Raw genomic sequence first — 27,673 nt, forward strand, 5'->3', positions numbered from 1 at the left:
AGGAGCCCACCTTAAAGGGAATCCATACCCCCAGATGTGTGAGTGGAGATGGGTTCAAAGGACACATAAGCATAAAGGTTTGTTACAGCCCAAAGCCTGGCTCTTTAGCTCAAGCTATAGCCGTTTACTTTTAGCTGTGGAGATTCCCAGTTCAGTCCCCAGTAGGATGGCCAACAAAAGCTATAGCATATCTTTGAGAGAGACACCCAGTCTTGATTTAGAGACTCCAAATTATGGTGAACCCACCACATCCCTAGTAAATTGTTCCAATAATTAATTATCCTCACTGTTTAAAAAATTGTACGTTGTTTCTAGTCTGTATTGGTCAAGCTTCAGCTATCAACCACTGAATCTTCTTATGCCTTTTTCGACCAGATTACGGAGCCATCTGCTATCCTAAATCTCTTCCTTGTATAGCTACTTGTAGACCATGATCAATTCACTGCTTACCCTTCTGTTGAATAAACTAGATTGAGCTTCTTTTATCTCTCACCATAAGGCAGGTTTATTATGGGTGAAATCCTGGCTCTGCTTAAGTCAATGGCAACATTCCCATTGACTTCAGTAGGGCCAGGACTGCAGCCTATTCGTCTGGTCTGCAGAAGTGCTGACAGCCCACCACTCAGGGCTTGTCTACATAAACATTTAGTTACCAGCAAGCCAGGGTGTAAATCTACCCTGAACTAGCCTGCCGCACCACATGTCCTTGTGGACCCTGCTGCTGTACACTAACAGCTCCTTTGTGTGCTTTGATCGACTCCCATTTCAAAGTGGGGTGGATTCACAACCTGGCTTGCTGCAAACCAAGTGTTCATATAGACAAGCCCTCAGATTCATATATTTTTAAGGCCAGAAGGGACAATCCCAATCATCTAGACCTCCTATAAAGCACCAGGAAATACCATGATTCGTATTGAAACTGAAGTTGCTGTGGCCACAATGCAAAGTACTAACCACTATATAATTGCAGCAAGCCACGCAGAAGGCGTCACTCTGTAAAAACCAATGGGAGTGGCAAGTGCTCACCATCTCTGAAAATCAGGCCCCATATTTTTGCCTACAAATTGTTAGCAGGGCCTGGTGGGAGACATGGAATCGGAACTTCTTGGGTGTATTTCAGCTCTGTTACTGCCTTGCTGAATGGCCTTAGATAAATTGATCTCTTTTATGTCAGCTGACCTATCTGTAAAATGGGACAATAACTACTTACTTTGTGAGGGTACTTGATTGTGTACAACTCTTCTGCCAGCTATTATCAGCAGCAACAAGAGCTGGGTTCAAATACCTACGGGGTCCCTCTTAAACCTAATAAACACCACCAGCTCAAGCCTCCCCCAAAATTTCTGGAATCACTAAATACCTTCCAAGAGCATCTTTAATAGGCATTGCCTCCCTGCTCACGAGCACTGAGTGTGTTTATGAAACAAGGAAAACTTTATGAGAGAGAAGGAAACACAGCATGAATGTGGGGAAACACACCCACAATCTAGCTATATGAAAAAGCTAAGCACTGCGTGGTAATTTTGACAGCAGTCCATTACCTCAGTTCCCCAGCTGCTGATGTGAACATCCAATAGGCAAATGCCCCTTTACCATATCTCTTCCCCTTTCTCCGCCTGCTAAACCCCACTCATAGCTTGGTGTCTCTGTGTAGCTTAGTCCCAGAATCTGAGGTGCACTGGGCTGGGCCTGTGTCCTACTGCTTGGGATGTGCTGCCTGGTCCACTAAGGCTCCACCACCTAACCTCGCCATCATGAATTCAGCTTTATTAATGTGCCAGGAAGGAGGGTCCTCACCAGAGTTTATTTATATTAAATTAAATTATATATTTTACTATAAATTTTATATATATATATATATATATATATATATATATATATATATATATATATATATATATATATATATGATGCATTTAAAAAGACACACTATCAAAACAAGACGCTCCATTTTAGATGCTTCTCCCTCTGGGGAGAGGATGAGAGGAAAAAATAACACGGAACAGTTGTGTAGTCATGTTGCTTAATGCACGACTGGAAGGTGCTCAGATACAACACTGACAAGCATGGTATTAAAACCCTATATAGAATAGAGTTCAGTCAGATCTGTGGCTTCAGCAAAGAGCCACCCCTGCATCATCTCTTCTTGAAAAGACCCCCCCAGTGGTGCAGGAGCCACACTGGAGGAAAACCAGTAGCATTTAGGACCTTTTGAGCAGACTCCTTGTCATTTTTCCCATTCTCCTCTCACGTTCGTTCCACTGCCCAACCAATTCTGATTTTGTGTACAGTTATGGTGACTTGCAGTGTCAATTGTGGAATTCTGGGTGGAACGCTTATGAAAGCAGTTCTGTGGCCATTCCTTCCCCTGATCACCAATAGATGGGAGCAGATTGCTCTTTACTCTCCAGAGATTCAGGCCACCCAGGGCTTACGTCGGTAAATTGCTTTGGTCTCCTCTGATGAAAGGTGCTATTCTGTTTTTAAGTTCAGGTTGTCAATAGGTTGTGGGGCTTGGATCATAATTATATTGTGCTGATAGTCCACCGAATGGAGTCCCACCAGTTTACAATTGGCAGAACACTGGTGAATCAGGCCATTATTATTATTAATTAACTTCTGAGTGTGATATATCATTGGCATGAATGAGAGATCAATCCTTGATGGGCAATTGGAAGCATCATTTACAGCCTGCCAGAGCATTTGACTGCATGAGACGTGCCTTGGTTAAAAAGAAAAGGTCACAAATAAATAATGTCCATGAGAATGCCAGGTCTTGGGGAATGTATTGTTGTTATATTTGAAAGAAAGCATAGAGTCAAATATAGTAAAAATCTTAAATGAATCAAACTGTACCATGGAATCTCTATGGATAGAAATTTCATGCTTGAATAATAAGAGTATAGCAGTAGGGATATACTACTGACCACCTGATCAGGATGGTGAAGGCGACTGTGAAATGCTCCAGGAGATTAGAGGGGGTACAAAAATAGAAAACTCAATAATAAGGGAGGATTTCAACTATCCCTATATTGACTGGGTACATGTCACCTCAGGCCAGGATGCAGACCTAAAGTTTCTTGACACCTTAGATGACTGCTCCTTGGAGCAGCTAGTCTTGGAACCCACAAAAGGAGAGGCAATTCTTGATTTAGTCCTAAGTGGAGCATAGGATCTGATCCAAGAGGTGAATATAGCTGAACTGATTGGTAATAACGACCATAATATAATTAAATGTAACATCCCTGAGGTAGGGAAAAAAACAGAGAAGCCCACCAGAGTAGCATTTAACTTCAGAAAGGGGAATTACGCAAAAATGAGGATGCTAGTTAAACAGAAATTAAAAGCTACAGTCCCCAAAGTGAAATGCCTGCAAGGTGCATGGAAACTTTTTAAAAACACCATAATAGAGGCTCAAATTAAATGTATGCCGCAAATTTAAAAACATAGTAAGAGGACCAAAAAAATGCCACCATGGCTAAACAACAAAGTAAAAGAAGTGGTTAAAGGCAAAAAAGGCATCCTTTTAAAAATGGAAGTTAAATTCTGCTGAGGAAAATAGAAAGGAGCATAATTTCTGGCAAGTCAAGTATACAAGTATAATTGGCAGGCCAAAAAAGAATTTGAAGAGCAACCAGCCAAAGACTCAAAAACTAAGAGCAAAATAATAATAATAATTAATAATAAAGTACATCAGAAGCAGGAAGCCTGCTAAATAATCAGTGGGGCCACTGTACAATTGAGGTGCTAAAGGAACACGTAAACAAGATAAGGCCATTGTGGAGAAACTAAATAAATTCTTTGCTTCAGTCTTCGCTGCAGTAGATGCGGGGGAGATTTCCACACCTGAGCTATTCTTTTTAGGTGACAGATCTGAGGAAATGTCTCAGATTGAGGTGTCAGTAGAGGAGATTTGGGAACAAATTGATAAATTAAACAGTAATAAGTCACCAGGACCAGATGGTATTCACCCAAGAGTTCTGAAGGAACTCAAATGTGAAATTGCAGAATTACTAATTGTGGTTTGTAACCTATCATTTAAATCAGCTTCTGTACCAGATGACTGGCTGATAGCTAATGTGATACCAATTTTTTAAAGAACGCTCCAGAGGCAATCCTGGCAATTACAAGCTGGTAAGCCCTAACTTCAGTATCAGGCAAATAGGTTGAAACAATAGTAAAGAACATAATTGTCAGACACACAGATGAACACAATTTATTGGGGAAGAGTCAACATGGTTTTTATAAATGGAAATCATGCCTCACCGATTTATTAAAATTCTTTGGGGGGATCAACAAGCATGTGGACTAGGGTGATCCAGTGGATATAGTGTACTTGGACTTTCAGAAACTTTTGACAAGTTCCCTCACCAACGGCTCTTAAGCAAAGTAAGTAGTCCTGGGATAAGAGGGAAGGTCCTCTCATGAATCGGTAACTGGTTAAAAGGCAGAAAACAAAGGGTAGGAATAAATGGTCAGTTTTCAGAGAGGAGAGAGATAAATAGTGGTGTCCCCCAGGGGTCTGTACTGGGGCCAGTGCTGTTCAACATATTCATAAATGATTTGGAAAAATGGGTAAACAGTGAGGTGGCAAAATTTGCAGATGATACTAAATTAGTCAAGATAGTCAAGTCCAAAGCAGACTGCGAAGAGTTACAAAGGGATCTCAGAAACCTGGGTGACTGGGCAACAAAATGGTAGATGGAATTCAATGTTGATAAATGCAAAATAACGTACATTGGAAAATATAATCCTAACTATACATACAAAATGAAGGGGTCTAGATAAGCTGTTATCACTCAAGAAATAGATCTTAGAGTCATCATGGATAGTTCTCTGAAAACATTTGCTCAATGTGAAGTGGCAGTCAAAAAAGCTAGCAGAATGTTAGGAACCATTTGGAAAGGGATAGATAATTAGACAGAGGCATTATGATATTTTCTATATAAATCCATGGTACACCCACATCTTGAATACTGCATGCAATTCTGGTCGCCCTATCTCAAAAAAAGATATATTGGAATTGGAAAAGGTACAGAGAAGGGAAACAAAAATTATTAGAGGTATGGAACAGCTTCTATATGAGGAGAGATTAAAAAGACTGAGATTTTTCAGTTTAGAAAAGAGACAACTGGGGGGGATATGACAGAGGTCTATGAAATCATGACTGGTGTGGAGAAAATGAATAAGGAAGTGTTATTTACTCCTTTACTTAATACAAGAACCAGAAGTCACCTAATGAAATTAATAGGCAGCAGGTTGAAAACAAACAGAAGGAAGTACTACTTCACACCATGCATAGTCAACCTATGGAACTCATTGCCAGGGGATGTTGTGAAGGCCAAAAGTATCACTGGGCTCAAAAAAGAACTAAATAAGTTCGTGGATGATAGGTCCATCAATGGCTATTAGCCAAGGTGGGCAGTGATGCAATCCCATGCTCTGAATGTCCCTAGCTTCTGTTTGTCAGAAGCTGGGAATGGGCGACAGGGAATGGATCACTTGATGATCACCTGTTCTGTTCATTCCTGCTGAAGCACCTGGCATTGGCCACTTTCGGAAGACAGGATCCTGGGCTAGAGGGACTATTGGTCTGACCCAGTATGGCCTTCCTTATGTTCCTATGCAGAGCAATGATTCCTCACACAGTGACTGAAGTACTGATGTCCCTGCAAATTGTGTCTCAGGACTCCTGTTGTTGCCACATAGAGTGAGATGGCTTGAGAACAATCCAAAGGGAATGCATGTGGTAGGGGTATTTCCATGCAATATTCGCTACCTTTTAGCCTGAACTGCATTTGGCTTATGAAAGTGAAGGGGTCAGAACAAACATTGGCTTTTACATTGGTGGTTGATTTCATAACCATGACTTCCTCTCCCTCACTATTTACCTCTCTAAAAACAAGTGCTCTTGACCCAGCTACTGGGAGACCAGATGTTTCCCGTGGTCCTCATTCATGTTTATATCCCTCTGAAATCTGTTGTTTCTCCTCTGATTAGACTTATCAAATATTTGCAGAAGCCATTATGAGTCCACGTGTCTGTTTCCTCCTTTGCTGCATGTTTTCTGTCCTGGAACAAGGTGGGTGTTTTGTTTTTTAAATTCACTAGCACAACTGTCTCTAACAGTAGCTAATCTGCAACGCTGCACCTTATAGGGCATGTGTCTGGTATCATCGCCCTAAATTGATTTGCTGTGAACAAGCATCCAGCGCTGAGGGAGGCTGGAATGGAGCCAGGCGAGATCAGGATCGGAATGAGAAGTAACAGAGCAGACAGGTATTGCAGAGGAATGGAGGGGGTATGTAAATCCAGACCGATTTGTTTACTTGCTTTGAAGGACTGATTATCAGGGAGTGTGTCTCCCACCCATCAATCCCCTCTCGATTTTCCCTGCCTGGGCCTGTTAATTCCCCTGCCTATGCATAGTGAAACCATTTTAAAGCATGGTTTCTGAGTAGCAGCCGTGTTAGTCTGTATCCGCAAAAAGAAAAGGAGGACTTGTGGCACCTTAGAGACTAACCAATTTATCTGAGCATAAGCTTTCGTGAGCTACAGCTCACTTCATCTGATGCATTCAGTAGAAAATACAGTGGGGAGATTTATATACACAGAGAACATGAAACAATGGGTGTTACTATACACACTGTAATGAGAGTGATCAGGTAAAGTGAGCTATTACCAGCAGGAGAGCGGAGGGGGGGAACCTTTTGTAGTGATGATCAAGGTGGGCCATTTCCAGCAGTTGACAAGAACGTCTGAGGAATAGCAGGGGGGAGAATAAACGTGGGGAAATAGTTTTACTTTGTGTAATGACCCATCCACTCCCAGTCTTTATTCAAGCCTAAGTTAATTGTATCCAATTTGCAAATTAATTCCAATTCAGCAGACTCTCATTGCAGTCTGGTTTTAAAGTTTTTTTTGTTGAAGAATTTCCACTTTTAGGTCTGTAATCGAGTGACCAGGGAGATTGAAGTGTTCTCCAACTGGTTTTTGAATGTTATAATTCTTGACATCTGATTTGTGTCCATTTATTCTTTTACGTAGAGACTGTCCGGTTTGGCCAATGTACATGGCAGAGGGGCATTGCTGGCACATGATGGCATATATCACATTGGTAGATGCGCAGGTGAACGAGCCTCTGATAGTCTGGTTGATGTGATTAGGCCCTATGATGGTGTCCCCTGAATAGATATGTGGACACAGTTGGCAACAGGCTTTGTTGCAAGGATAGGTTCCTGGGTTAGTGGTTCTGTTGTGTGGTGTGTGGTTGCTGGTGAGTATTTGCTTCAGGTTGGGGGGCTGTCTGTAAGTAAGGACTGGCCTGTCTCCCAAGATCTGTGAGAGTGATGGGTCGTCCTTCAGGATAGGTTGTAGATCCTTGATGATGCATTGGAGAGGTTTTAGTTGGGGGCTGAAGGTGATGGCTAGTGACATTCTGTTAAAGCATGTTTCTAGCGTTAATTCTTGGTGCAAGTGGAAAAAATTCACTAGTTGGCTTGGTGGTGACCCAAGAGGCATAGTGCGGGTGGAAGGGACCTCAAAAGATCAACTAATCCACCTCCCCATGCCATGTTGAGGCAGGGTTAAGCATACCTACACCATCCCTGATTAGACCAACATCTGTCAGGGATGGTCTAGGCTTAATCCTGCTACAGCATGGAGGGCTGGACTAGACGACATGTTGAGGTCCCTTCCAGCCTTACATTTCTGTGTTTCCGTCATTCCTCTTCGTTCTCCCTGTTCATCTCTTTCAAAGGGGCCTGCCACACTTCGGAATACAATTCAGACCAGTAACCGGTTGTGTCACCGCTTGTATCATAACCCTGAGTGCCCCAAAACGCTGCTGCTGTTTGTGCTCACTGCGTAGGGGACACACGTGCAGCCGGCATGGGCACTGTGTTCTGCACGCTTTGCAGCTCCAGTTCAACTACTTGGAATCCAACAGCCCGCCAGCCGTTACCACAGACACACTCTTGCCTTTACCCATCTGGGTTAATGTTAGCAGGGGACCCCAATACACCCTCAGTCCTGAACTATCCAACAGTTTCTTCCCCTTGTTAGTTTGATGGCCCTGTTTACTGCTTATATGTCATCTGAGGTCAATCCGCATTCCTTTGTTTAGGATAGACCTGTTTAACACCTTTACCTCGGCAAGGCTGTCTGGTCTTGAATGTATGCTAGTAACATCTGACGGGGGGGTTAATAACTTTACATATAATGTTGCTACGTACCTTTCCCCATGATGTTAAGGACCACTGAGTTATTCGTTTTCAAATGATGCATCACGAGGCATATTTTGTACAAAGATTACAGTAGTATGGAGCATGTGAAGATGGGTGCGTTGGGTCACAGGGCCTCACCCAGGTCTCCACGCACACCGACGCATCTGCCTGGGCCCTGTCTCAGCACCAGTCTCCTGATGGATCCCATCACCCCTGCATGTAGGTGACCAAGCAAGATCATCCCCTACGCAGTCGTTAGCACTTGAAAAGTGCGCAAGGAGGTGTCTGCCTGCTTGGAATGGAAGCTCATTCCTGAAAACCTGACCCAGGAGACTCTCCTCGTTCATATCTAGCAAGGGCTAGGGCTGGGCTGTTGAGTGACAACCGGCAGTAAACTCTGTAGTAGTTCTTTGTGGTGCACATTGCTGCACGCCTGGTAAGGAAAGACAGTTAAAGCCCCTGAGCGAGCTCCAACGTAGTGTTGTGTCCATATCTGCGCAGAGGGCTATTTGCCTCCCTTTTGCTGTAGTGACTGAGAAACGTTGGGTTTCTATCTCTGCTACGGTTTTTCTATAGCAGCCGTCATCTTTGTTGTCCCAGCCTAGCTTGTTTCTTGATCTGATCTTCTGACATCTCCAAAGTTGCTAAAACTTGAGTTTCCAAAACTTTGTCCTGGGCCGTTTTGCATCGGTCCTTTCCCATTGTTCTCGATTTGGGTGCTATATTTTGTTCTGTGGCATCTCATGCAGGCAGGTGAAATCCAGCTGCTCAGCCTGTCGGTCTCCACACTGTGTGATGGCTCCGGTTGCATCACCTGGTTTGTCGCTGTGTTGCCGAGGAGGATTGATGTTCCTGAGTCATGTACTGACAGTGGGACAGAACCGTCGCTGGCTGGCTGGCCCAGCACAGGTCTCCTTTGTGCTCCGTGGCTGTTCCAGTTGATGCCAATTCAGTTCTCTCAGCAGCCAGCCCTACAAGCCCCAGCACAGACAACGAGCCCTGAAAGTCATAGATTAACCGATTCCAAGGCCAGAAGGGACACTATGATCATCTAGTGTGACCTCCTGTGCGACACAGCTCATAAAACTCCCCCCAAATAATTCCTGGAGCAGATCTTTTAGAATATCCACTTTTGATTTAAGGGCTATCTGTAACTCCAGTATTTATCATGCTTTCTCCACTCCCCCCAAGTTCTGATTGGCCTCAGCTCTCAAATGATGAATATGTGGGGGACCTGCAAGACTCCTTGCCCACAATGAAACCTTCCTATAAAGCAGGGGTGGCCAACCTGTGGGTCTGGAACCACACGCGGCTCTTCAGAAGTTAATAGAGGATTGGGCGAAAAGAAATCTGATGAGATTCAATAAGGATAAGTGCAGGGTCCTGCACTTAGGACGGAAGAACCCAATGCACAGCTACAGACTAGGGACCGAATGGCTAGGCAGCAGTTCTGCGGAAAAGGACCTAAGGGTTACAGTGGACGAGAAGCTGGACATGAGTCAGCAGTGTGCCCTTGTTGCCAAGAAGGCCAGTGGCATTTTGGGATGTATGAGTAGGGGCATAGCGAGCAGATCGAGGGGCGTGATCATTCCCCTCTATTCGACATTGGTGAGGCCTCATCTGGAGTACTGTGTCCAGTTTTGGGCCCCACACTACAAGAAGGATGTGGATAAATTGGAGAGAGTCCAGCGAAGGGCAACAAAAATGATTAGGGGTCTGGAACACATGACTTATGAGGAGAGGCTGAGGGAACTGGGATTGTTTAGTCTACAGAAGAGAAGAATGAGGGGGGATTTGATAGCTGCTTTCAACTACCTGAGAGGTGGTTCCAGAGAGGATGGTTCTAGACTATTCTCAGTGGTAGAGGAGGACAGGACAAGGAGTAATGGTCTCAAGTTGCAGTGGGGGAGGTTTAGGTTGGATATTAGGAAAAACTTTTTCACTAGGAGGGTGGTGAAACACTGGAATGTGTTACTTAGGGAGGTGGTGGAATCTCCTTCCTTAGAAGTTTTTAAGGTCAGGCTTGACAAAGCCCTGGCTCGGATGATTTGATTGGGGATAGGTCCTGCTTTGAGCAGGGGGTTGGACTAGATGACCTCCTGAGGTCCCTTCCAACCCTGATATTCTATGATTCTAATATGTGGCTCCTGGAGCTATAGGCGTCAACTTTCCAGTGTGCTGGGGGAGGGGGGGTGCTCACTGCTCAACCCCTGGCTCTGCAACAGGCCCTGCCCCCACTCCACCCCTTCCCGCACCCGCCCCAAGCCTCCTGCACGCCACAAAACAGCTGATCAGGAGGCGCTGGGAGCGGGGAGTGGAGCTGATGGGGAGGCTGCTGACGTGTTACTGGGGCTCTGTGGCAATGTACACTGGTAAATTCTGGCTCCTTCTCAGGCTCAGGTTGGCCACCCCTGCTACAGAGCTTCATAAACGGCTACTTAGCATGTCTAATAACCACCACATCCTTTTTCTGGATGCTTCTGGGCCCTTCTTGCTGAGTTGCCAGGCACATGCGCAGAAGCACAGACTAGTCCCACTAAAGTCTATGTTCCCGCTCCAAGGCTTCTCTCCTGTTCCTTGCGCCAAAAAAATAATAATCAAATGCTGCAAAACAAGCCTGTGGGTTACAGTGCAGCAAATACGTGCAAGGCCCTTGCATGTCACAGGGATGGGCATAGCATAGACATTTAGACAGAGCAACATTGGAGAGTAGGGATGTGTGATCCTTGGAAGAGCAAGAGCTTCAGTGCACAAAAGCCATCCAACGTACCATCACTTACCACCAGCATCTTATTGAAACATGTCCACAAGAAGCACCTTCCCCCACTACCTTCACCTGTATTTTTAGCACTTCCATTTCTTTCCCCTAGGCATCTGATTTACTGTGCATTCAGTCATTGGCCTCCCATCAGAGACTATCAAAGGTGTCATCAGCTCCCAACAAGGAGGACGGCTACAGTGCTGATGCCACTAGGAACTGAAGTGAGGCAAATGATGTGCTTCATGTAGACCAAAAGGGGACTGACTTCTCAGGATAGCAAAGTGATCCTAAGCTCTTCTTTATGGAGTGGGTGCTGGGAAGGTACCTGCCTGTTTTTAAATAGTCACGGTACTGTAGAATCCGCTGAGCTCCCATATAATTTATTGCGTCAATTACATCCTCGTGAGCTTGTCATTTGATCAAAGCGCAAATCTGTGCTTTTCCCCAGTGGTGTTTTAGCAGGCAAGGAATAATAAGAGGACAGACACAGCACTATAAAACCAGAGTGGATTTTCTGCCTGAGGGGCCAGCTCTTCTGAACACAGGGGAAAGCAGCTATTGGCAGGTTTGTGTGCTCAGATGAATGCCAGGGTGGTTGCTATAACTAGCAGCCTAACTGAGACAATAATTCATAGATCCCAAGGCCAAAAGGGACCCTTGTGATCATCTAGTCCGACCTCCTGTATAACACAGGCCGGGGAACTTTCCTACAATAATTCCTACAGCAGATCTTTTAGAAAAACATCCAATCTTGATTTAAAAATTGTCAGTGATGAAGAATCTGCCATGATTCTTGGTAAATTGTTCCCATGGTTAATTACCTGCACTGTTAAAAATGTATGCCTTATTTCCAGTCTGAATGTGTCTAGCTTCAACTTCCAGCCATTGGATCGTGTTACACCTTTCTCTGCTAGACTGAAGAGATCATTATTAAATATTTTTTCACCACATAGATACTTATAGACTGTAATCAAGTCACCTCTTAACCTTCCCTTTGTTAAACTAAATAGATTGAGCTCCTTGAGCCTATCCCTGTAAGGCAGGTTTTCTAATTCTTTAATCATTCTTGTGGCTCTTCTCTGAACCAATTTATCAACATCCTTCTTGAATTGTGGGCACCAAAACTGGACACAGTATTCCAGCAGTGGTCTCACCAGTGCCATATACAGAGGTAAAATAACCTCTCTACTCCTACTCGAGATTCCCCAGTTTATCCATCTCAGGATCACATTAGCTCCTTTGGCCACAGTATCAAAAGACTTGGACTTTCAGAAAGCTTTTACAAGGTCCCTCGCCAAAGGCTCTTATGCAAAGTAAGCTGTCATGGGATAAGAGGGAAAGTCCTCTTCTGAATCAGTAACTGGTTAAAAGATAGGAAACAAAGGGTAGGAATAAATGGTCAGTTTTCAGAATGGAGACAGGTAAATAGTGGTGTCCCCCAGGGGTCTGTACTGGGACAAGTACTGTTCAACATATTCATAAATGATCTGGAAAAAGGAGTAAACAGTGAGGTGGCAAAGTTAGCAGACAATACAGAATTACTCAAGATGATTAAGTCCAAAGCTGACTGCAAAGAGTTATAAAGGGATCTCACAAAACTGGGTGACTGGGCAGCAAAATGGCAGATGGAATTCAATGTTAATAAATGCAAAGTGTTGCACATTGGAAAATTATAATCCCAACCAAACATACAAAATGATGGGGTCTAAAATTGACTGTTACCACTCAAGAAAGAGATCTTGGAGCCATTGTGGAGAGTTCTCTGAAAACATCTGCTCAATCTGCAGTGGGAGTCAAAAAAGCGAACAGAATATTAGGAACCAATAGGAAAGGGATAAATAAGACCAAAAATATCATAATACCTCTATATAAATCCATGATACGCCCATATCTTGAATACTGCGGGCTGTTCTGTTCGACCCGTCTGAGAAAAGATATTTTAAAATTTAGAAAAAGTGCAGAGAAGGGCAACAAAAGATTTAAGGGGCATGGAACAATTTCCAGATGAGGAGAGATTAAAAAGACTGGGACAGTTCAGCTTGGGAAGTAAACCGAGGGAGACGAGGGAGGTCTACAAAATCATGACTGGTGCGGAGAAAATGAATAACAAAGTGTGACTTACCCCTTCCCATAACCGAGGAACCAGGGGACACCCCATGAAATTAATAGGAAGCGAGTTTAAAACAAACAAAGGGAAGAACTGCTTCACACCACACACAATCAACCATTGAACTCGTTGCCAGGGGATGTTGTGAAGTCTACAAATATAATTGGGCTAAAAAAAGAACTAGATAAATTCATGGAGGCTAGATCCATCAATGGCCCTTTGCCAAGATGATCAGGGGCGCAACCCCATGCACTGGGTATCCCAGAACCTTTGACTGCCTGAAGCTGGGACCGGATGACGGGGATGGATCACTTGATAATTGCCCTGTTCTGTTCATTCCCTCTGAAGCATCTGGCACATCCGATGAAGTGAGCTATAGCTCACGAAAGCTTATGCTCAAATAAATTTGTTAGTCTCTAAGGTGCCACAAGTCCTCTTTTTCCTTTTGTCGGAAGACAGGATACTGGGGTGGAAGGACCGTTGGTCTGACCCAGTATGGCCATTCTTATGTCACACTAAGAGCTCATATTCAGCTGATTATTCACCATGACCCCCAAATCTTTTTCAGACTCACTACTTCCCAGGACAGAGTCCCCCGCTCTGTAAGCATGGCCTACGTTCTTTCTTCCCAGGCGTATACATTGACATTTAGCCATATTAAAACACACATTGTTTGCTTGCCCCCAGCCTTCCAAGCAATCCACGTGGCTCTGAATCAATGACCTGTCCTCATTATTTACCACTCCCCCAATTTTGTGTCATCTGCACATTTGATTAGTGATGATTTTATATTTTCTACCAGGTCATTGATAAAAATGTTAACTAGCGTAGGACCATAACCAATCCCTGTGGGATCCCACTGGGAATGGATATTGCTTGTGCCTCACAAGAAGTTGAGCAGCGAAATATTTGCCCCATTGAAATCAATGGCAAAATTCTCATGCCGCTTCTAGCATGCGATGTTCCATTTTGATGGACGTTCCATTGATTGTTCCATCTCGGGTTTCAACAGAGGTGGCGAGAATTATGATGCAGCACGGGTCACTGGAGTATTGCATCCTGGGACCTGGAGCCTTCCCAGGTTGTTATAAAGATGAGAGTGGTTGCAGCACGCTGCTTCAAACTAGGTGTGCCCCTCAGGTTGCTAGCAAATTGCCAATGCCCCTCTCAGTTGCTTAAGCTTTATGCCTCCCTGGTCTAGGCGGGGTGGGCATCACACTGTGTTATTAGGAATCCTGTGTGTCTTGAGGCTTTTAGGTTAGTGTAACAACCTTCTTCGCCTCTAACTTTAAATTCCTCAATGTCTGTCAACACAGAAGAGTGTCGTTGCAATGGAAAATATTTTTATGAATCCATTTAAGCTGTTGTAGCCATGTCTCCCAACAACACACTGGAAAATCACTGGGTTGTAGTTGATTCAAGATGTATCTTGCTGCTATCTTCCAATAAATTCAACCTTCCTAAAGCCTTCATTCTCATTCGGTCCTTTAAATCCTGCTGGCAAATCCACCCCTTTCTCCTTGCTCATGGTTAACTTCTCTGAGATACACACGCTGCATAGATTAGTTGAGGGGCTACACTGTAAATTGGGTTGATTCACGTTTTTCGACTTGTGACGGAAGAGAAGAGCTGAATCCAGATGTTCCAAGTGAAAACAAAGTTAGTGTTCAGAGTCTACAAGAGCTCTGTAAATTCTCTGGGGTAGATCCCTGCATCTAGTGGGTCTCTTCACCCCCAATCAAAACCCAGCATGTATAACCCACATACCTCCTGGGTGTGGCGTTCTGTCCAATCTAGTGGCACTGGAGAGAGAGAGAGAAAGAGCGATCAATCTGCTCTACAGTCTTAACTAAGAGCCAGTTGGCTTTTAGCTCATGTGGTAGAGGCTCATTCACTAAGCTCCAGAGGTCCCAGGTTCGATCCCACCCACTGACGACCGGGGTCTGTTGGCATTACACATGCGCTCTCTTTGGCAAGGATCTCTCTGAGTGCAACCAGCATGTGTTTCCTGGGCTTTGAATTATCTGTCTGCAACATACATTTTCTGTGACTGATCTAACATAAATTGCCTAACAGGCAGCTTGTAACATATGTGCGTGCGCGCGCACACACACACACATGTCAATGAAGAGGGAGGAGTTCCAGATTCCTGGTCCCTTAAAGATCCCACTTTGTCTTCAGAATGACTTAGAATCATTTCACATGAAGCCTGATGCTTAGTGGTTCTACAAATTCCAGTTTTAAATATAGGATAGCTGGGGACTTTTTGCGTATCTTTGGCACCACATCGAAAGAAGAGACTGGAAGATTATTTGGGCTCTGACTTGCCTCTCTAAAGAATTTTGCTGCTTTATAAAGAAACAAAAGAGGAATCTTCAGTTAATAATGGAATCACGTAGCCATGTAGATTAAGCGAGTTTTGTTCAGCTAGAAAGAAAGAGGAGATTAATTTCTTTCTGTTCTCGGAATAGGAATGTATCAACTGTACCTTATCTCTTGCCAACAGCTTTGTATGTCTTGGCCTCTCCTTTGGAGTTAATCACATCTTTGGAATCAAATCTTTTCAAAGAATTTGAAGCTATTTCAAATTACCTTCATTTATGGATTGTGCCAGGCATGTGTCTGAATTTGGAAATGCTATTTTTAATGGGAAAGGCACGAACAGTCACAGGTCATTTTGCTGGTCATTGAAGGTGAAAATGTATAGGAAGGTCCTTGGCTTTCCTCACAGGCTTGCTCTATCAAGAGATGTTAATGGTGTTGAGAGCCAGCAATGTTAAAATATTGTCAATAACCACCCTATTGAGAAGCAGTTTAATGTAGCTGCTGGAGCACGGGATTGGGATATTGGGCGCCAGTCTCATTCCTGCTACTGACGTCTTGGATAGTCGTGGGAAAATTGCAACATTTTCAAGTGTCCGTATAGGTTGGGAGGCTACACTTTTGGGTGCCGGACCTCAGACACTTCCGATCTGATTTTCAGAAAGTATGGAGCACTCGCAATGCCTGCCGAAGTTAATGGAAGCTGCAGGGGTTGAATACTTCTGAAACTCAGGCCCAAGATGTCTCAAACTGGGCAACCAAAACAAGAGGGTCCTTCTGACGAAGCTGGCTTCAGCCTTTCAGTCTGTTTCCTTCTCTATAAAATGGGAATCATAATAATCTTCATTTACCTAATTGATAGGAGGGTTGCAGGGCTTAATTAGCTAATGTATGTAAAGTGCTTTACGTATGCAAAACACTAGCCAGCTGCTAAGTAGTAATTGTAATAGTGGTGAGCCTGATTTAAAATACAGTGAAGCGAATGGAAAGATTCCCATGGGTTTTTGATCAGCCCTTAGTTATTCCTTAGCATGAACAATCACTCCAGGCACTGCAGGGGGGCTGGACAGGCAGCCACTCGGGATCGAGATGGGCCTGAATCCATGCGTCTGAATTGTGGATTTTTGGATTCAAAGACTCTTGAACTTTGAGGGGCTTCAGAGGCGGGGATCTGACCATTGGGCCTACTCCCTGTTTCTACAACGGGCTGAACCAAAATCCTTCATCCTAACTTCCTAGAGGAGGTTTGAGGAAACGCATGTTCACCAGCTCAGTGTTTGTTTAACAGGCTGTTCTGGTTAGACTCAAAGGGCAAAGCAAAATTATGTGAGATACACATCCCTATTGGTGCTCCTGACAGCCTCTTAGCTGCCCTCTAACTCCTAAGGAAGAGCTAGAGTCTTAGACCGCAGGAAGGGGAGGCAGTGTGCTCAAGTGGATAGGGGCCTGGACTGGGAACCAGGACTTCTCACTTCTCTTCTTCCTGGATGGGCTGCTGACCCTCTGTGTGACCCAGGGCAAGTCACTTCCCCACTCTATACCTGTTTTCCCCCATCTGTAAAACAGGGATAATGGCTCTTTTGTCGTGTGCTTTTGAGATCCAAGGATGGAAAACGCTAAACAGGAGCTAAGGGTGTTTATTTGCCAATGTTCCTATTACACCATGAAGTGCAATAGGTCTCTCGAGCTTGGTAGCAACTTTTTGGGAATTTGTCTCCTTTCCTTGCCATTTCATTTTTTTTTTTTTTTGTCCTTATAGCAGCCCCTGGGGACAGCACTTCCCAGCTCTAGCACATCCTGGAGAAGTCTCTTGTTTGCCTCCACCTTGCAGCTCAGGAGGGTTTGCATGCGTGCAGCTGATGAATGAGGCACCACAATCACGCCACGTCCCCTTCTTTTGGTCCCCTGACCACTTTGCAGAACGCTCTGTGCTAGTTTCCTTGGCCTGCCAACGGAATGGGGGACGATCCGGGTGAAAAGAAGTTGCGTTCCTCAGAGCTGCGGGTCAGTTTGGGCAAGCTGCCTCTCTTCAACAAGCACTTAGATTAGTCTGTCCTTTGTGCCAAAGGAGAGGAGAGCAGTGCTGTGTAACGGTTATAGTTTGGAAGGGCATAAAATGCAGTGATTGGAGCAGCAGCCTAGGAATCAGGACACCTGGGTTCGTGCCTGACTCTTACTGTGTTACTTTGAGCAAGTCATGGATGGCCAGACTCCACTACCCTTACTCTGAGAGTTGTACTATTGACAGAGTACTTGCAGAGTAATGTACTTACTCAATGTGAGTAAAGGTAATAGCAGAATAAAGTCCTTGCTCTTTCTGCTAAAATTTTGTTCTCCTATAGTATTATAAATCTAGAGTACATTTGTTGATTTCAAGGAGGCCACTCAGGGTGTTAGATCCATCCAGAATTTGGTCCACTGGGTCTCAGCTTATCCCCGTATGACTGGTGTGCAATAATAACCCCTTCTCAGGCTGTTGTGAGGCTTAATTAACTTGCATGTGTAAAGCGCTTTGAAATCCTTGGATGACGGGTGCTTCAGAAGAGCCAAATGTTAGGATCCATCTCGATCATTCTCTTGGTACCTATTTTTATCAAGACACCAAACGCTTTTGGAGACATTCGAATGGACAGTGTTATTGTTGGTATTAATCCTTGGCAAAGGTGTAAATCCTGGTGGGAGACCATCCACTGGGACCCCTTCTTGATAGTCTTGCTTACTCTTGATACTGCCCAGAATAAAGTTTGGCTAATTCAGAAGTTCATAAAGTAAAACTGAGATTCTGAGTATGTCCATGAACAAGGAATGATAACGCAGTATGGACAGGCTGGAGGGAAACCTAGGGCCGGATCCTCACTGCTGTAAATCAGCATAGCTCCACTGGACTATGCTGTTATACAGCAGTGGAGAATCTGGCCCCGCAGTTTCTAAGAGGCTGATCCGAAACTCAGATGTCCATGGGCTTTGGATCGTCTCCTGTTTTGGGCCCTGGCTCCCAGCAGGTGTTCACCTTGTTCCATTGGTTACAGCTGTTAACTAGATTGGTAGCCGAAGAACTCAATACGAAACCGTGCCTGTTAAAATGGTGGATTCCTCGGCCCCCTGAATGTGAAAGACTCAAGAAAGACTCCCCCCGCCACAGACAGAAATGCTGATTAAAAACGTGACATTTGAACTATTCAGAGGCTGCGGCCACTATTATCTTATTGCCTTTTAATACCGTCTTCCGATTCTGTTGTCATGGTCTAGAGGAGGATCAGCCAGAAGATGCTTACCAAGAAAACAAGCAAATCTGCATTTGTGGACTGTGGCTCTGGCAAGAGGCAGCCAAACAAGAACGGGGGAAGGGACTGCAGGCTGATATTTTTAGTCTTTTCAGATTTGCTCCTCTTTTTCTTCCCCTCTTTAGCTGACCCCTGGCCACATCACTGCATGTCCCATTAGTTTCCCAGACCATGATGATCCTGTGGGTGTATTTAATTGCAAGCACATGTACACGTGGTTTTTCTTGCCGCAAGTAGCAGCCTGCACGGTAATCTTCTGACAGCTGATGGGACCCAAAGGGAAGGAATACCCTCATTACACAGAGCTGTCATGGGATTATTTCACATTGACTGTACTGGAATCGTAGAATCATAGAATCTCAGGGTTGGAAGGGACCTCAGGAGGTCATCTAGTCCAACCCCCTGCTCAAAGCAGGACCAATCCCCAATTTTGGCCCCATCCCTAAATGGCCCCTTCAAGGATTGAACTCACAACCCTGGGTTTAGCAGGCCAATGCTCAAACCACTGAGCTATCCCCCCTCCCCGGAGGAGAGGTGGAGCAAGAGCTGAATTCTGAGCTACCGGATGTCTGAAAAAGATCCGCTCCATTCTCCTGCCCAGGATATTGCAGTGGCTGCAGGAGAAGCAGTCAGCAATGAATCCATCCCAGGTTTTACATCAGACCACACACAGGTGCTGGAACAGGACACCTAGGGAGTGCAAGCAGCCAGAGGGGCTAGCTGACTGGGTACATACCAAATATTTCAGATGGGAATGTACTCGGGGTGGCTTGCCCCTCCCACCACTCATTCTGCCACAGCTACACTCCTACTTTTAGGGTGATAGCTCAGTCCAATTACACCTTCCAGCGCCAGGTTCAACATACCTGGAGTGAGTTTCCGGTAGATGACCATTCACGCTGGATTTATCTAAGAAACTGGATTATTGTTTAACCATAAATCTAATCCCTGGTCTACACTACGAATTTATGCTGGTATAACTACGTCCCTCGCGGAAATCCACACTGCTGAGCGATGCAGTTATACCGACCGAATTCCCAGCGAAGACAATGCTACTCCCACGGGGCGGGCTTGTCTCATCATCATAGCTACCGTCTCTCAGCTAGGTGGAGTGCCTATGCCAATGGGAGAAGTTCTCCCATCGGCATAGGGAGCATCTTCGCGAAACAGTATAGCTCTGTAAGCCCTTTGTGTAAACTAACTGGAGTGGGCTGACAATTTTGTGATGGAGAATGCTGATTGCCCAGCTCCCCAGTTAGCCAGCTCCCCTCCTGGTGAGGTCCCTGGCTCCTCGGGCTCCCTGTTTTTGTGCCAGGTGCCCGAGTGACAACAGAGCGGTAACACTTCTGGAAGCAATCAGTGTCCCACCCCACCATCCCACTGATATGTTTCAAACCTCTTCTGGAGGGACTGTAGCTAGGGGAGAAGATCATTCAGCCTCCAAAGCCACTGAAAGCCTGGCCTGCCTGCCAAGGCTGTCAATTGTAGTAGCGGTGGCAGTTGAGCTGGGAACGCCGGTCAACTGGGAAATGGTTGGCGATAACCCAGTTCATTTTGCCACCGAGCGTCCCTTGCTTAGCAGCAACTTTCACTCATGGCGGACTTAACCAGCTGGTTAGAGATGAAAGGCTGAACATCCATTTACTCATCCCCTGAGCTATCTGGTCCTTGCTGTAGTCTTTTGTTTTTACTAGCAGTCAAACCTGACACACACAGTCAAGAGTATTACTGATATTTTACAGATAGGGGAGACTGAGTGAAAGACAGGGGAAAGGCCTGAAGACAATGGGAATCTTTGTTGACCTCGGCGAGTGTTGGATTGGGCCCTAAAGTCCAGATTTTTAAAGGTATTTAGATATTTGCAGTGCCTAAGTCTCATTTTTAAAAGGGAGTTAAATACTTAAATTAGTGGGATTTAATCTCCTAAGTGCTTAAATCCCTTTTGGAAATGGGACTCGGGGTCCTCAATCAGTTGGGTGTTGCCACACTGAGGGCAGCAATGTCTAAATATCTTTAAAAATCTGGGCCAAGATGAGCTGTTTAAGATCACACAGAAATTCAGTGGCAGAGCTGGAAAAAGCACCTGATTCTCACACGTGTGCATTAGCTGCGAGACATGCTTCCTCTGTGTAGTGTTTTTAAGGTACAGCTGGCCACTCGGAAAGAGAGCATGTTTTAAAACTCCCTTTTTACATATTTACCTAATTCTGTCAATAGTCTGCCCTTCAGAATCCTAAGTATATATTGACCTAATTTTTTCAAGTGGAAATGAAGTATTCATCTAAGGGAAATATCATGGCACACTAGGTAAACACGCAAGCCACAAATTTAGGTATGTATATCAGCTTTCAGTAAAGGAAAAGGAAAAACATGACAATTAAATACTGTGATCTCTAGCTTGCAGGCAGCATAGGTTACTGTTAAAAAAATCATTTCTGTAGCTTCGTAAATGTACACAGTATTTTAAGATCTCGACTCAAGGGCCATTCCCTGCCCCAAAGAAACGCTAACAGGAGTATGGGTGTATCTACACCGTAGCTACGATTGTGGCATAGGTCCGGGGCTGCAGCTGTGCCATGGTAGCACAAATGCTTCCTACATCGATGGAACGGGTTTTCCCATCGATATAGTTAATCCACCGCTCCGAGAAGTTGTTGCTAGGTTGACAGACGAATTCTTGCACCGACTTGGACGCGTCTACACCAAGGGTTAGTTTGACCTAACTATGGTGGTAACATTTTTTTTACATCCCCCAGTGGTGCAGCTAGATCCATCTAATTTTTAAGTGTAGACAAAGGGCAAGTCTACACTACAAAACGAAGTCAACCTAAGTTTCATCGACGGACAGCCATTGAATCGGATTTACACGTACACACTATGCTCCTAGTGTCCACCATGTGCGTCCCCACCAGGAGCGAGCACTTGCACCGATTTAATTGCCAGTGTGGGGCATTGTGGGACAGTTTCTGAAAGGCAGCAACTGTCGATGTAAGCAACACAGTGTCTGCACTGAGACTGCGTCAACATAACTACATCAACATAAGCGCAATGCCTCTCGTGGAGGTGGAGTTAAGTCAGTGGAGTGGGTGAGTTACAGAGGTGGGAGCTACTTTTTCAAGTAGATGCTTACAGAGTTAGGCTGACATAAGCTGCCTGATGTCAACCTAACTCTATAGTGTAGACCAGGCCCAAGCCGTACACAAGAGAAGACATTAGATAAGAGTTTAGGTGAAAGAGGATGAGAGGATCAGTGATGATGAGAAAAAGGGAGTTAACCTGAGAAAGCGATGTGCTAATTTACCCCCAAAGAACTGCACTTACAATACCATTCACAGAAAGCAGTTGTTAGCCCAAAGAATTCACTGGTTCTCCCAGTTTATAAACTCTGCTGGAAACCAGTGATGTGGGAAAATAATTGACAAACTTTGCCAGGGGAGTCAGTAAACAGCATAAGACAATTTGACCTCCAGATTTTTTTCTTTGTTTTTCTACAAATAAAGATATTTACTTTTTAAAAATACTTCATTGGCTCGTTAAGATGGTGAGGTCAGCTACTAAACGGCTCTTCCCACCTTCAAGTCTCACCGTTCTGCTTTTGCCTACAAAACACTTGACAATAGTTAGGCAGCTAGTGGGCAATGACTGCTGCTTATTACACTTCTGTGGTCATCCTCTCCTTGCCACACTGGCTATTCCCAGCTTGTGTGTTGTGGTCAGTTTTTTTCTCTTTCTCTGTCTTTTGTTATGTGTTTGTACAGCACCTTGCACAATGAGACCCCAATCCCCCACTGAGGCTAGGCGGTGCTACAGCAATAGAAATAATAAACAAAGTTAGGAATTTCACCTAAATCAATAAGGTGCTGGTAATGTTAACACAACTCTGTGTGTGTGTGTGTCCATCCAATTCCTTATTCCTTTGTTCAATGTAAACCTTCATGCAATATACTTAGCTATTATTGTATCTTATAAAATATACAAGACAAAGGGTCTTTGATTCTTTACCTAGTCCATTAGACCCTACTATAATATAAATCCTAGTACGAAGTCTGGCCAAGTAAAAAATGCTGGAACAATCTTAACATTAGGCATTTTTGTTATTATTTTATTATTTTTTTAGTTGCTTGAGCTCACAACTGTAATTCTGGAGGGCTGGGACAGCAAATTGTCATTCGCTAAGCAAGCTATGTAAATATGGAGAAAGCATCTTGGTAGGGACAGGCTCAGTGTGAATTTTTAGCCTCCCATCTGAAACGCCTCGGTACCGTTGTTTGTGTCAAGCCAGTCCAGCGGGGCTCTTGATGGTGCATCTACACTGGAATAAAAGACTCGCAGCTGGTAAGGGTCAGCTGACTCATGCTACCGGGGCTTGGGCTAGCGGGGCTAAAAACTGCTGTGTAGACATTCAGGCTCGGGGCTCTGGGACCCTCCCCCATTGCAGGGTCCCAGAGCTTGGGCTCCAGCCCAAGCCTGAACATCTACACGGCAATTGTACAGCCCCACAGTCCAAGACCCGCGAGCCCAAGTCAGCTGACCTTGACCAGCCATGGGTGTTTAGCTGCTGTGTAGACGTACCCGGAGTGAACAAGAAAACATAAGTGCTGTCAGTTGGCAGTGGAGCATAAGCAGATAACTAGGGCTGTTTAAGGCAGACAGGAGCGAAGCTGCCTGAGTGAAGCCATATTCCTTTGGCCGTCATTAGGTTACTTGGCTATTTCTCCTAAACAGTCATAAAAAGACACTTGGTTCAATCTGTTTTATCTTTTTTACTTGGCCCAGGGGAGCATCTTTAGCTATACATGTGCCATGGAGAATGGATGGGCTGATAATTTACTGACGGTCAATCTCTCTCTCTCTCTCTCTGCCCTTTCTGTAGGTGTCAAGCACACCTCCTGAGTGCACCATCATGCTGGCGATCGAACACGAGCGTGAGAAATGCCTGGCAGACTCCAGCCTGGACAATCAGACAGTAGGTAAGGGATGGCTCTTTGCAGACTCCACATACAGAGAGCTGGGCAGTGACCTGCTCACTGAGTCCTTCCTACCACATATCGTACTCCTCTCTGGGAGCTGGAAGACCCCAAACTCTTGAGTTCAACTCAATTCCACAACTTCCACATTTATGCTGGGCTGAGTCTTGGCAATTTGCTGCATCTGTTAGCTTGCCCCTCACCTCAAGGGGAAGGGGAGAGGCAGAGGTATGAGTACTCCCCTTTTTTGGTATCCTCCTCTCTGGCGGGTGCTGGAGGGAGCAGCCCCCGTGCTCCCCAGGGTGCAGAAAATGCCGGAACTGCTATTCCAAGTGATCCCCGTGCAGCCATCAGAGGCGACGCATTGCGGGGCACACAGGGTCACATGCCCCACTAGATTTCTCAGGCTGCCCCCCGCCGGGACACCCGGCAGCGGCTCCCCCTGGTGGCGGCACTGGCCACGCATCTGTGAAGCACAAGGAGGGAGGAAGCGACAGGGCGGCTGGTTGAGCTCTTCCCCCTCATCCCGCTACATGGGGCTGCTTCTCCGTCCCTGCTGCTAGAGTCCTGGTGCTTCCCGTGGCCTGCTTTGCAGACCACCCACTGAGGTGAGCCAAGGACCGAAGGCAGAGGCAATGCATGGAGTGGTCACGTGCCCACCCAGAGCCTTTCAATGCCCGCCCACCATCCACAGTTACGTGTCACCTCTGGCAGCCGTGCAATTTCTTGTATGCCCTGAGCGTAGATCAGCCTGGTCTAGAAATCATGCACACAGTGAAATATGTTGTGGTGTGGAGTTTGATTATATTGGCCTCACCTAGTACACTAGCAGTGTCCTTAAAGCAGCAGGAGTCCGGTTGAGTGTGTTTAACTTGCCCTCCTGGAGTGCCTCTCTCAAGTCACAGAACCTGTTCTCATGATTAAAGGAGGCTTAAGGAGCAGCGATATACATGCCCACAATGGCAATGAACAATCCGATCATTGTGGAGGGATGGGGAGTGGAAAGGAGCACACAGGGCATGGAATTCGCTTCCCGCCTCCTGTCGTGTGTCTGTCGGAGCCCGTGAACTCATCGGTGTCAGTAATGTGCCGGGCTCACTGTGCTTTGCCCCTGGGGCTGCCGACCAAACTCCGCTGTACCTTCTGAAAACTCCTTTCTGTCTCGCTCTCTGGGCACGGCCCTTAGTTAGGCTAAAGACAGAATGTGGCATTCTGCACATTGATTTGTTACGTATATAATCATGTACAAATGCCAAGGTCATCCCTGGCATAGCCCTATTTAATTCAGGGAGGGATTTGGAGTCTGCTGACACCCGCTCAGGTTTTTGTAACCCACGCACCTCCAGAGTGTGGGGTTCTGTTCCCTCTAGTGGCACCATGCAGCGAGGTGATGACTCACCAGTGCGGCGCCTCCTGCTGGTTGTCTCGGGAATTAGCTCTTCCAGCCCGGAGCGCCCTCTGCAGGCCGGTGTCTCGCCTGCCACTGGCCCCCGTGTCCCTCCCGGACCGCGGTGCCCCTTTACCTTGGGGTGCTGCTCCCTGGCAGTGCCCCCTCACTCTGGGTCTCCCCTCCCAGGGGAACCCTCAGCCGTCTATCCCGTCCTTGCCTCAGTGGCTACTGCCAGTCACCCTCTGGCCCCCGCTCACTGGGGCAGACTGCAGTCTGTAAACCACTCATCATCGGCAAGGGGGGGTCGGACCAGCTGTCTCTGCCTAGATCTGGGCTGCCCCTCTGCAGCCCTAGTACCCTTGCGTGGGCCCTTAACTCAGCCTGCAGCTTGGGGCTTTGCTAGGCTGAAGCTCCCCAGCTCCCTCTGCCCTTCCCCAGCACTGCTCCACCCTAGGTACCCTGGTGGGCTCCCCAGCAGCCAGGCCCGTCTCTCTCAATAGCTAGGGAGAGATTGCCTGAGCTCCTGGCTCACAGCCTTATATAAGGCCTGCTGTGGCCTGATTGGGGTGTGGCCCCAGCTGTGGCTGCTTCCCCGTCAGCCTAGCCTTTAGCTCACAGCCCCAGCCCTTTCCCAGGGCTGGCTGCAACCCTTTCAGGCCCGGAGCGGATGACCACCCCGCTACACACCGATACCACTTGGAGATTAATGAGTCTGCTAGAGCCTTAGCTAAATGCCACGTGGCTTTTAGCTCATTCAGTAGAAGCTCCTGCATTAAGCTTCAGAGGTCCCAGGTTCAATCCCACCTGCTAACCGGGGTCTGTCGGTTTTTACAATACCACAACCTAATTAAGGTCCATATTGAGCATGGTACATGGACCACATTGCACCCCATTAATGTCCATCGTTATTAGCAAGTGTCTAAATGAATTCTGATTTTTCATGGTGCCACATTAAACTATTGGCTTGAAACAAATCGATATTCCTGCAGGGACTTCAGCTGTTTTCATTAAGTGGGACGGCTTCTGAGATTGCAGGGCATGTGCAGTCTGTAGTGCCTTTGCCTAGGCAGCATGTGGGTGTTTGCATGAGTTCGGTGTGCAGCGTCTTTGTGTATGTATACACCTGCAATGTTGCCACACCTGCTCACTAGGAAAGCTGGGCAAGGAACTGATTTTCCTGGTTTGCTGCCTGGACTGAAAAATCCAAAAACATTTTGGGTCAGGTCGAACAAAATGTTCCAGATGTTTTTTTTAATAAAAGCAAAGGAACTGAAGGGCTAGATTCACAAAATACTCCTGCACCTTTGGCTCTGGGATTATAGCCTGGGAGTAGAGAAACATTGGTTCAAGTCTGTACTATAGAGCAGGGATTTGAACTTGGGTCTCCCAGTGGCTCTCAACCTTTCCAGACTAGTGTACTCCTCGCAGGAGTCTGATTTGTCTTGCGTGCCCCACGTTTAACCTCACTTAGAAACTACTTGCTTGCAAAATCAGACATAAAAATCGAAAAGTGTCACAGCACGCTAGTACTGAACAATTGCTGACTTTCTCATTTTTACCATATAATTATAAAGTAAATCAACTGGAATATAAATATTGTACTTATACTTCAGTGTATAGTATATCGAGCGGGATAAACAAGTCATTGTCTGTATGAAATTTTAGTTTGTACTGACTTTGCCAGTGCTTGTTACGTAGCCTGTTGGAAAACTAGGCAAATCTCTAGATGAGTTGATGTACCCCATGGAAGACCTCTGAGTACCCCCAGGGGTACGCATAGCCCTGGTTGAGAACCACTGTTCTATTTTGTAATTAAGTACCCTACACACCGGGCTATAGGCTACTCTGAGGTGGGGGCAGTGAAGCCCTCTCATTTTTTCCTGTTGAAGCTGTTCCACTTGGTATGAAATACTTGTAGCCATTGGGCCAAAAAGAGCCAGCAAGGGAATGCCTCTATAGCCTGGCCGCGAGGGCACCTACCAACAATCCTAATCCCTGTCCCTGCGCCACGGAACGTTTAAGCATGCGGTGAGTGCCCATGTGCTTCCATGCAGTTTATGTATCCCTGTCAAGTGTCTGTCCTTGCGTGTGGGCACTTCAGGGTTTAGCGTGCAGTGTGAGAGCCCAGGTGGCAAAAAAGCGACTCTCCTAGACTGGTGCTAAACTATTGCATCAGTCATGTAACTGAAAGCAGCGCTGCGCAAAATTGGCTGTGTGTGTATGAGAGAGAGAGATGGGGAGAGAGATCTGAAACAGCAGCTGCCACTAAGTAGAACAGCACTCCCATATATTAAAATGATTACCATTTCAACTAGACAAAGCTGCCAGAAAAATCCTAGCGCATAACGTCTCTGTTAAACCCGTCATGAGATGGATCCGTAACAAGCAGGATTTTGGCACACGGGAAAGGGAGAACAAAAAGTGAATAAGGCCCCATGCCACCTTTAATAGAATACACTGATTTATGAGTGTGTTTGTGTGTTATCTATCTTCCGCACACTCTGCATCCTCTTGGCAGAAAGAAAATCTACTGTGGTTAAACAACTAATTTATAATTCTTTCTAATTAAATGCGTGGAATTAAAAACACAGATGATCCGTAGGAAACTGGAAATAAC

General features: G+C 45.6%; 1 protein-coding gene across 1 annotated transcript in view; it reads left to right on the forward strand.

Annotated features, from left to right (window-relative positions):
* Window positions 1-27,673, forward strand: part of LOC102936412 (vasoactive intestinal polypeptide receptor) — a 178,196-nt gene that overhangs the window by 37,649 nt on the left and 112,874 nt on the right. Inside the window, exon 2 of the mRNA XM_007055553.4 lies at window positions 23,573-23,669. Within this exon, the coding sequence (XP_007055615.2) occupies window positions 23,573-23,669 (97 nt within the window). The remainder of the gene's footprint in view (window positions 1-23,572; window positions 23,670-27,673) is intronic.

Source organism: Chelonia mydas, chromosome 2 (genome assembly GCF_015237465.2).
Source record: "Chelonia mydas isolate rCheMyd1 chromosome 2, rCheMyd1.pri.v2, whole genome shotgun sequence".
Lineage (NCBI taxonomy): Eukaryota > Metazoa > Chordata > Testudines > Cheloniidae > Chelonia > Chelonia mydas.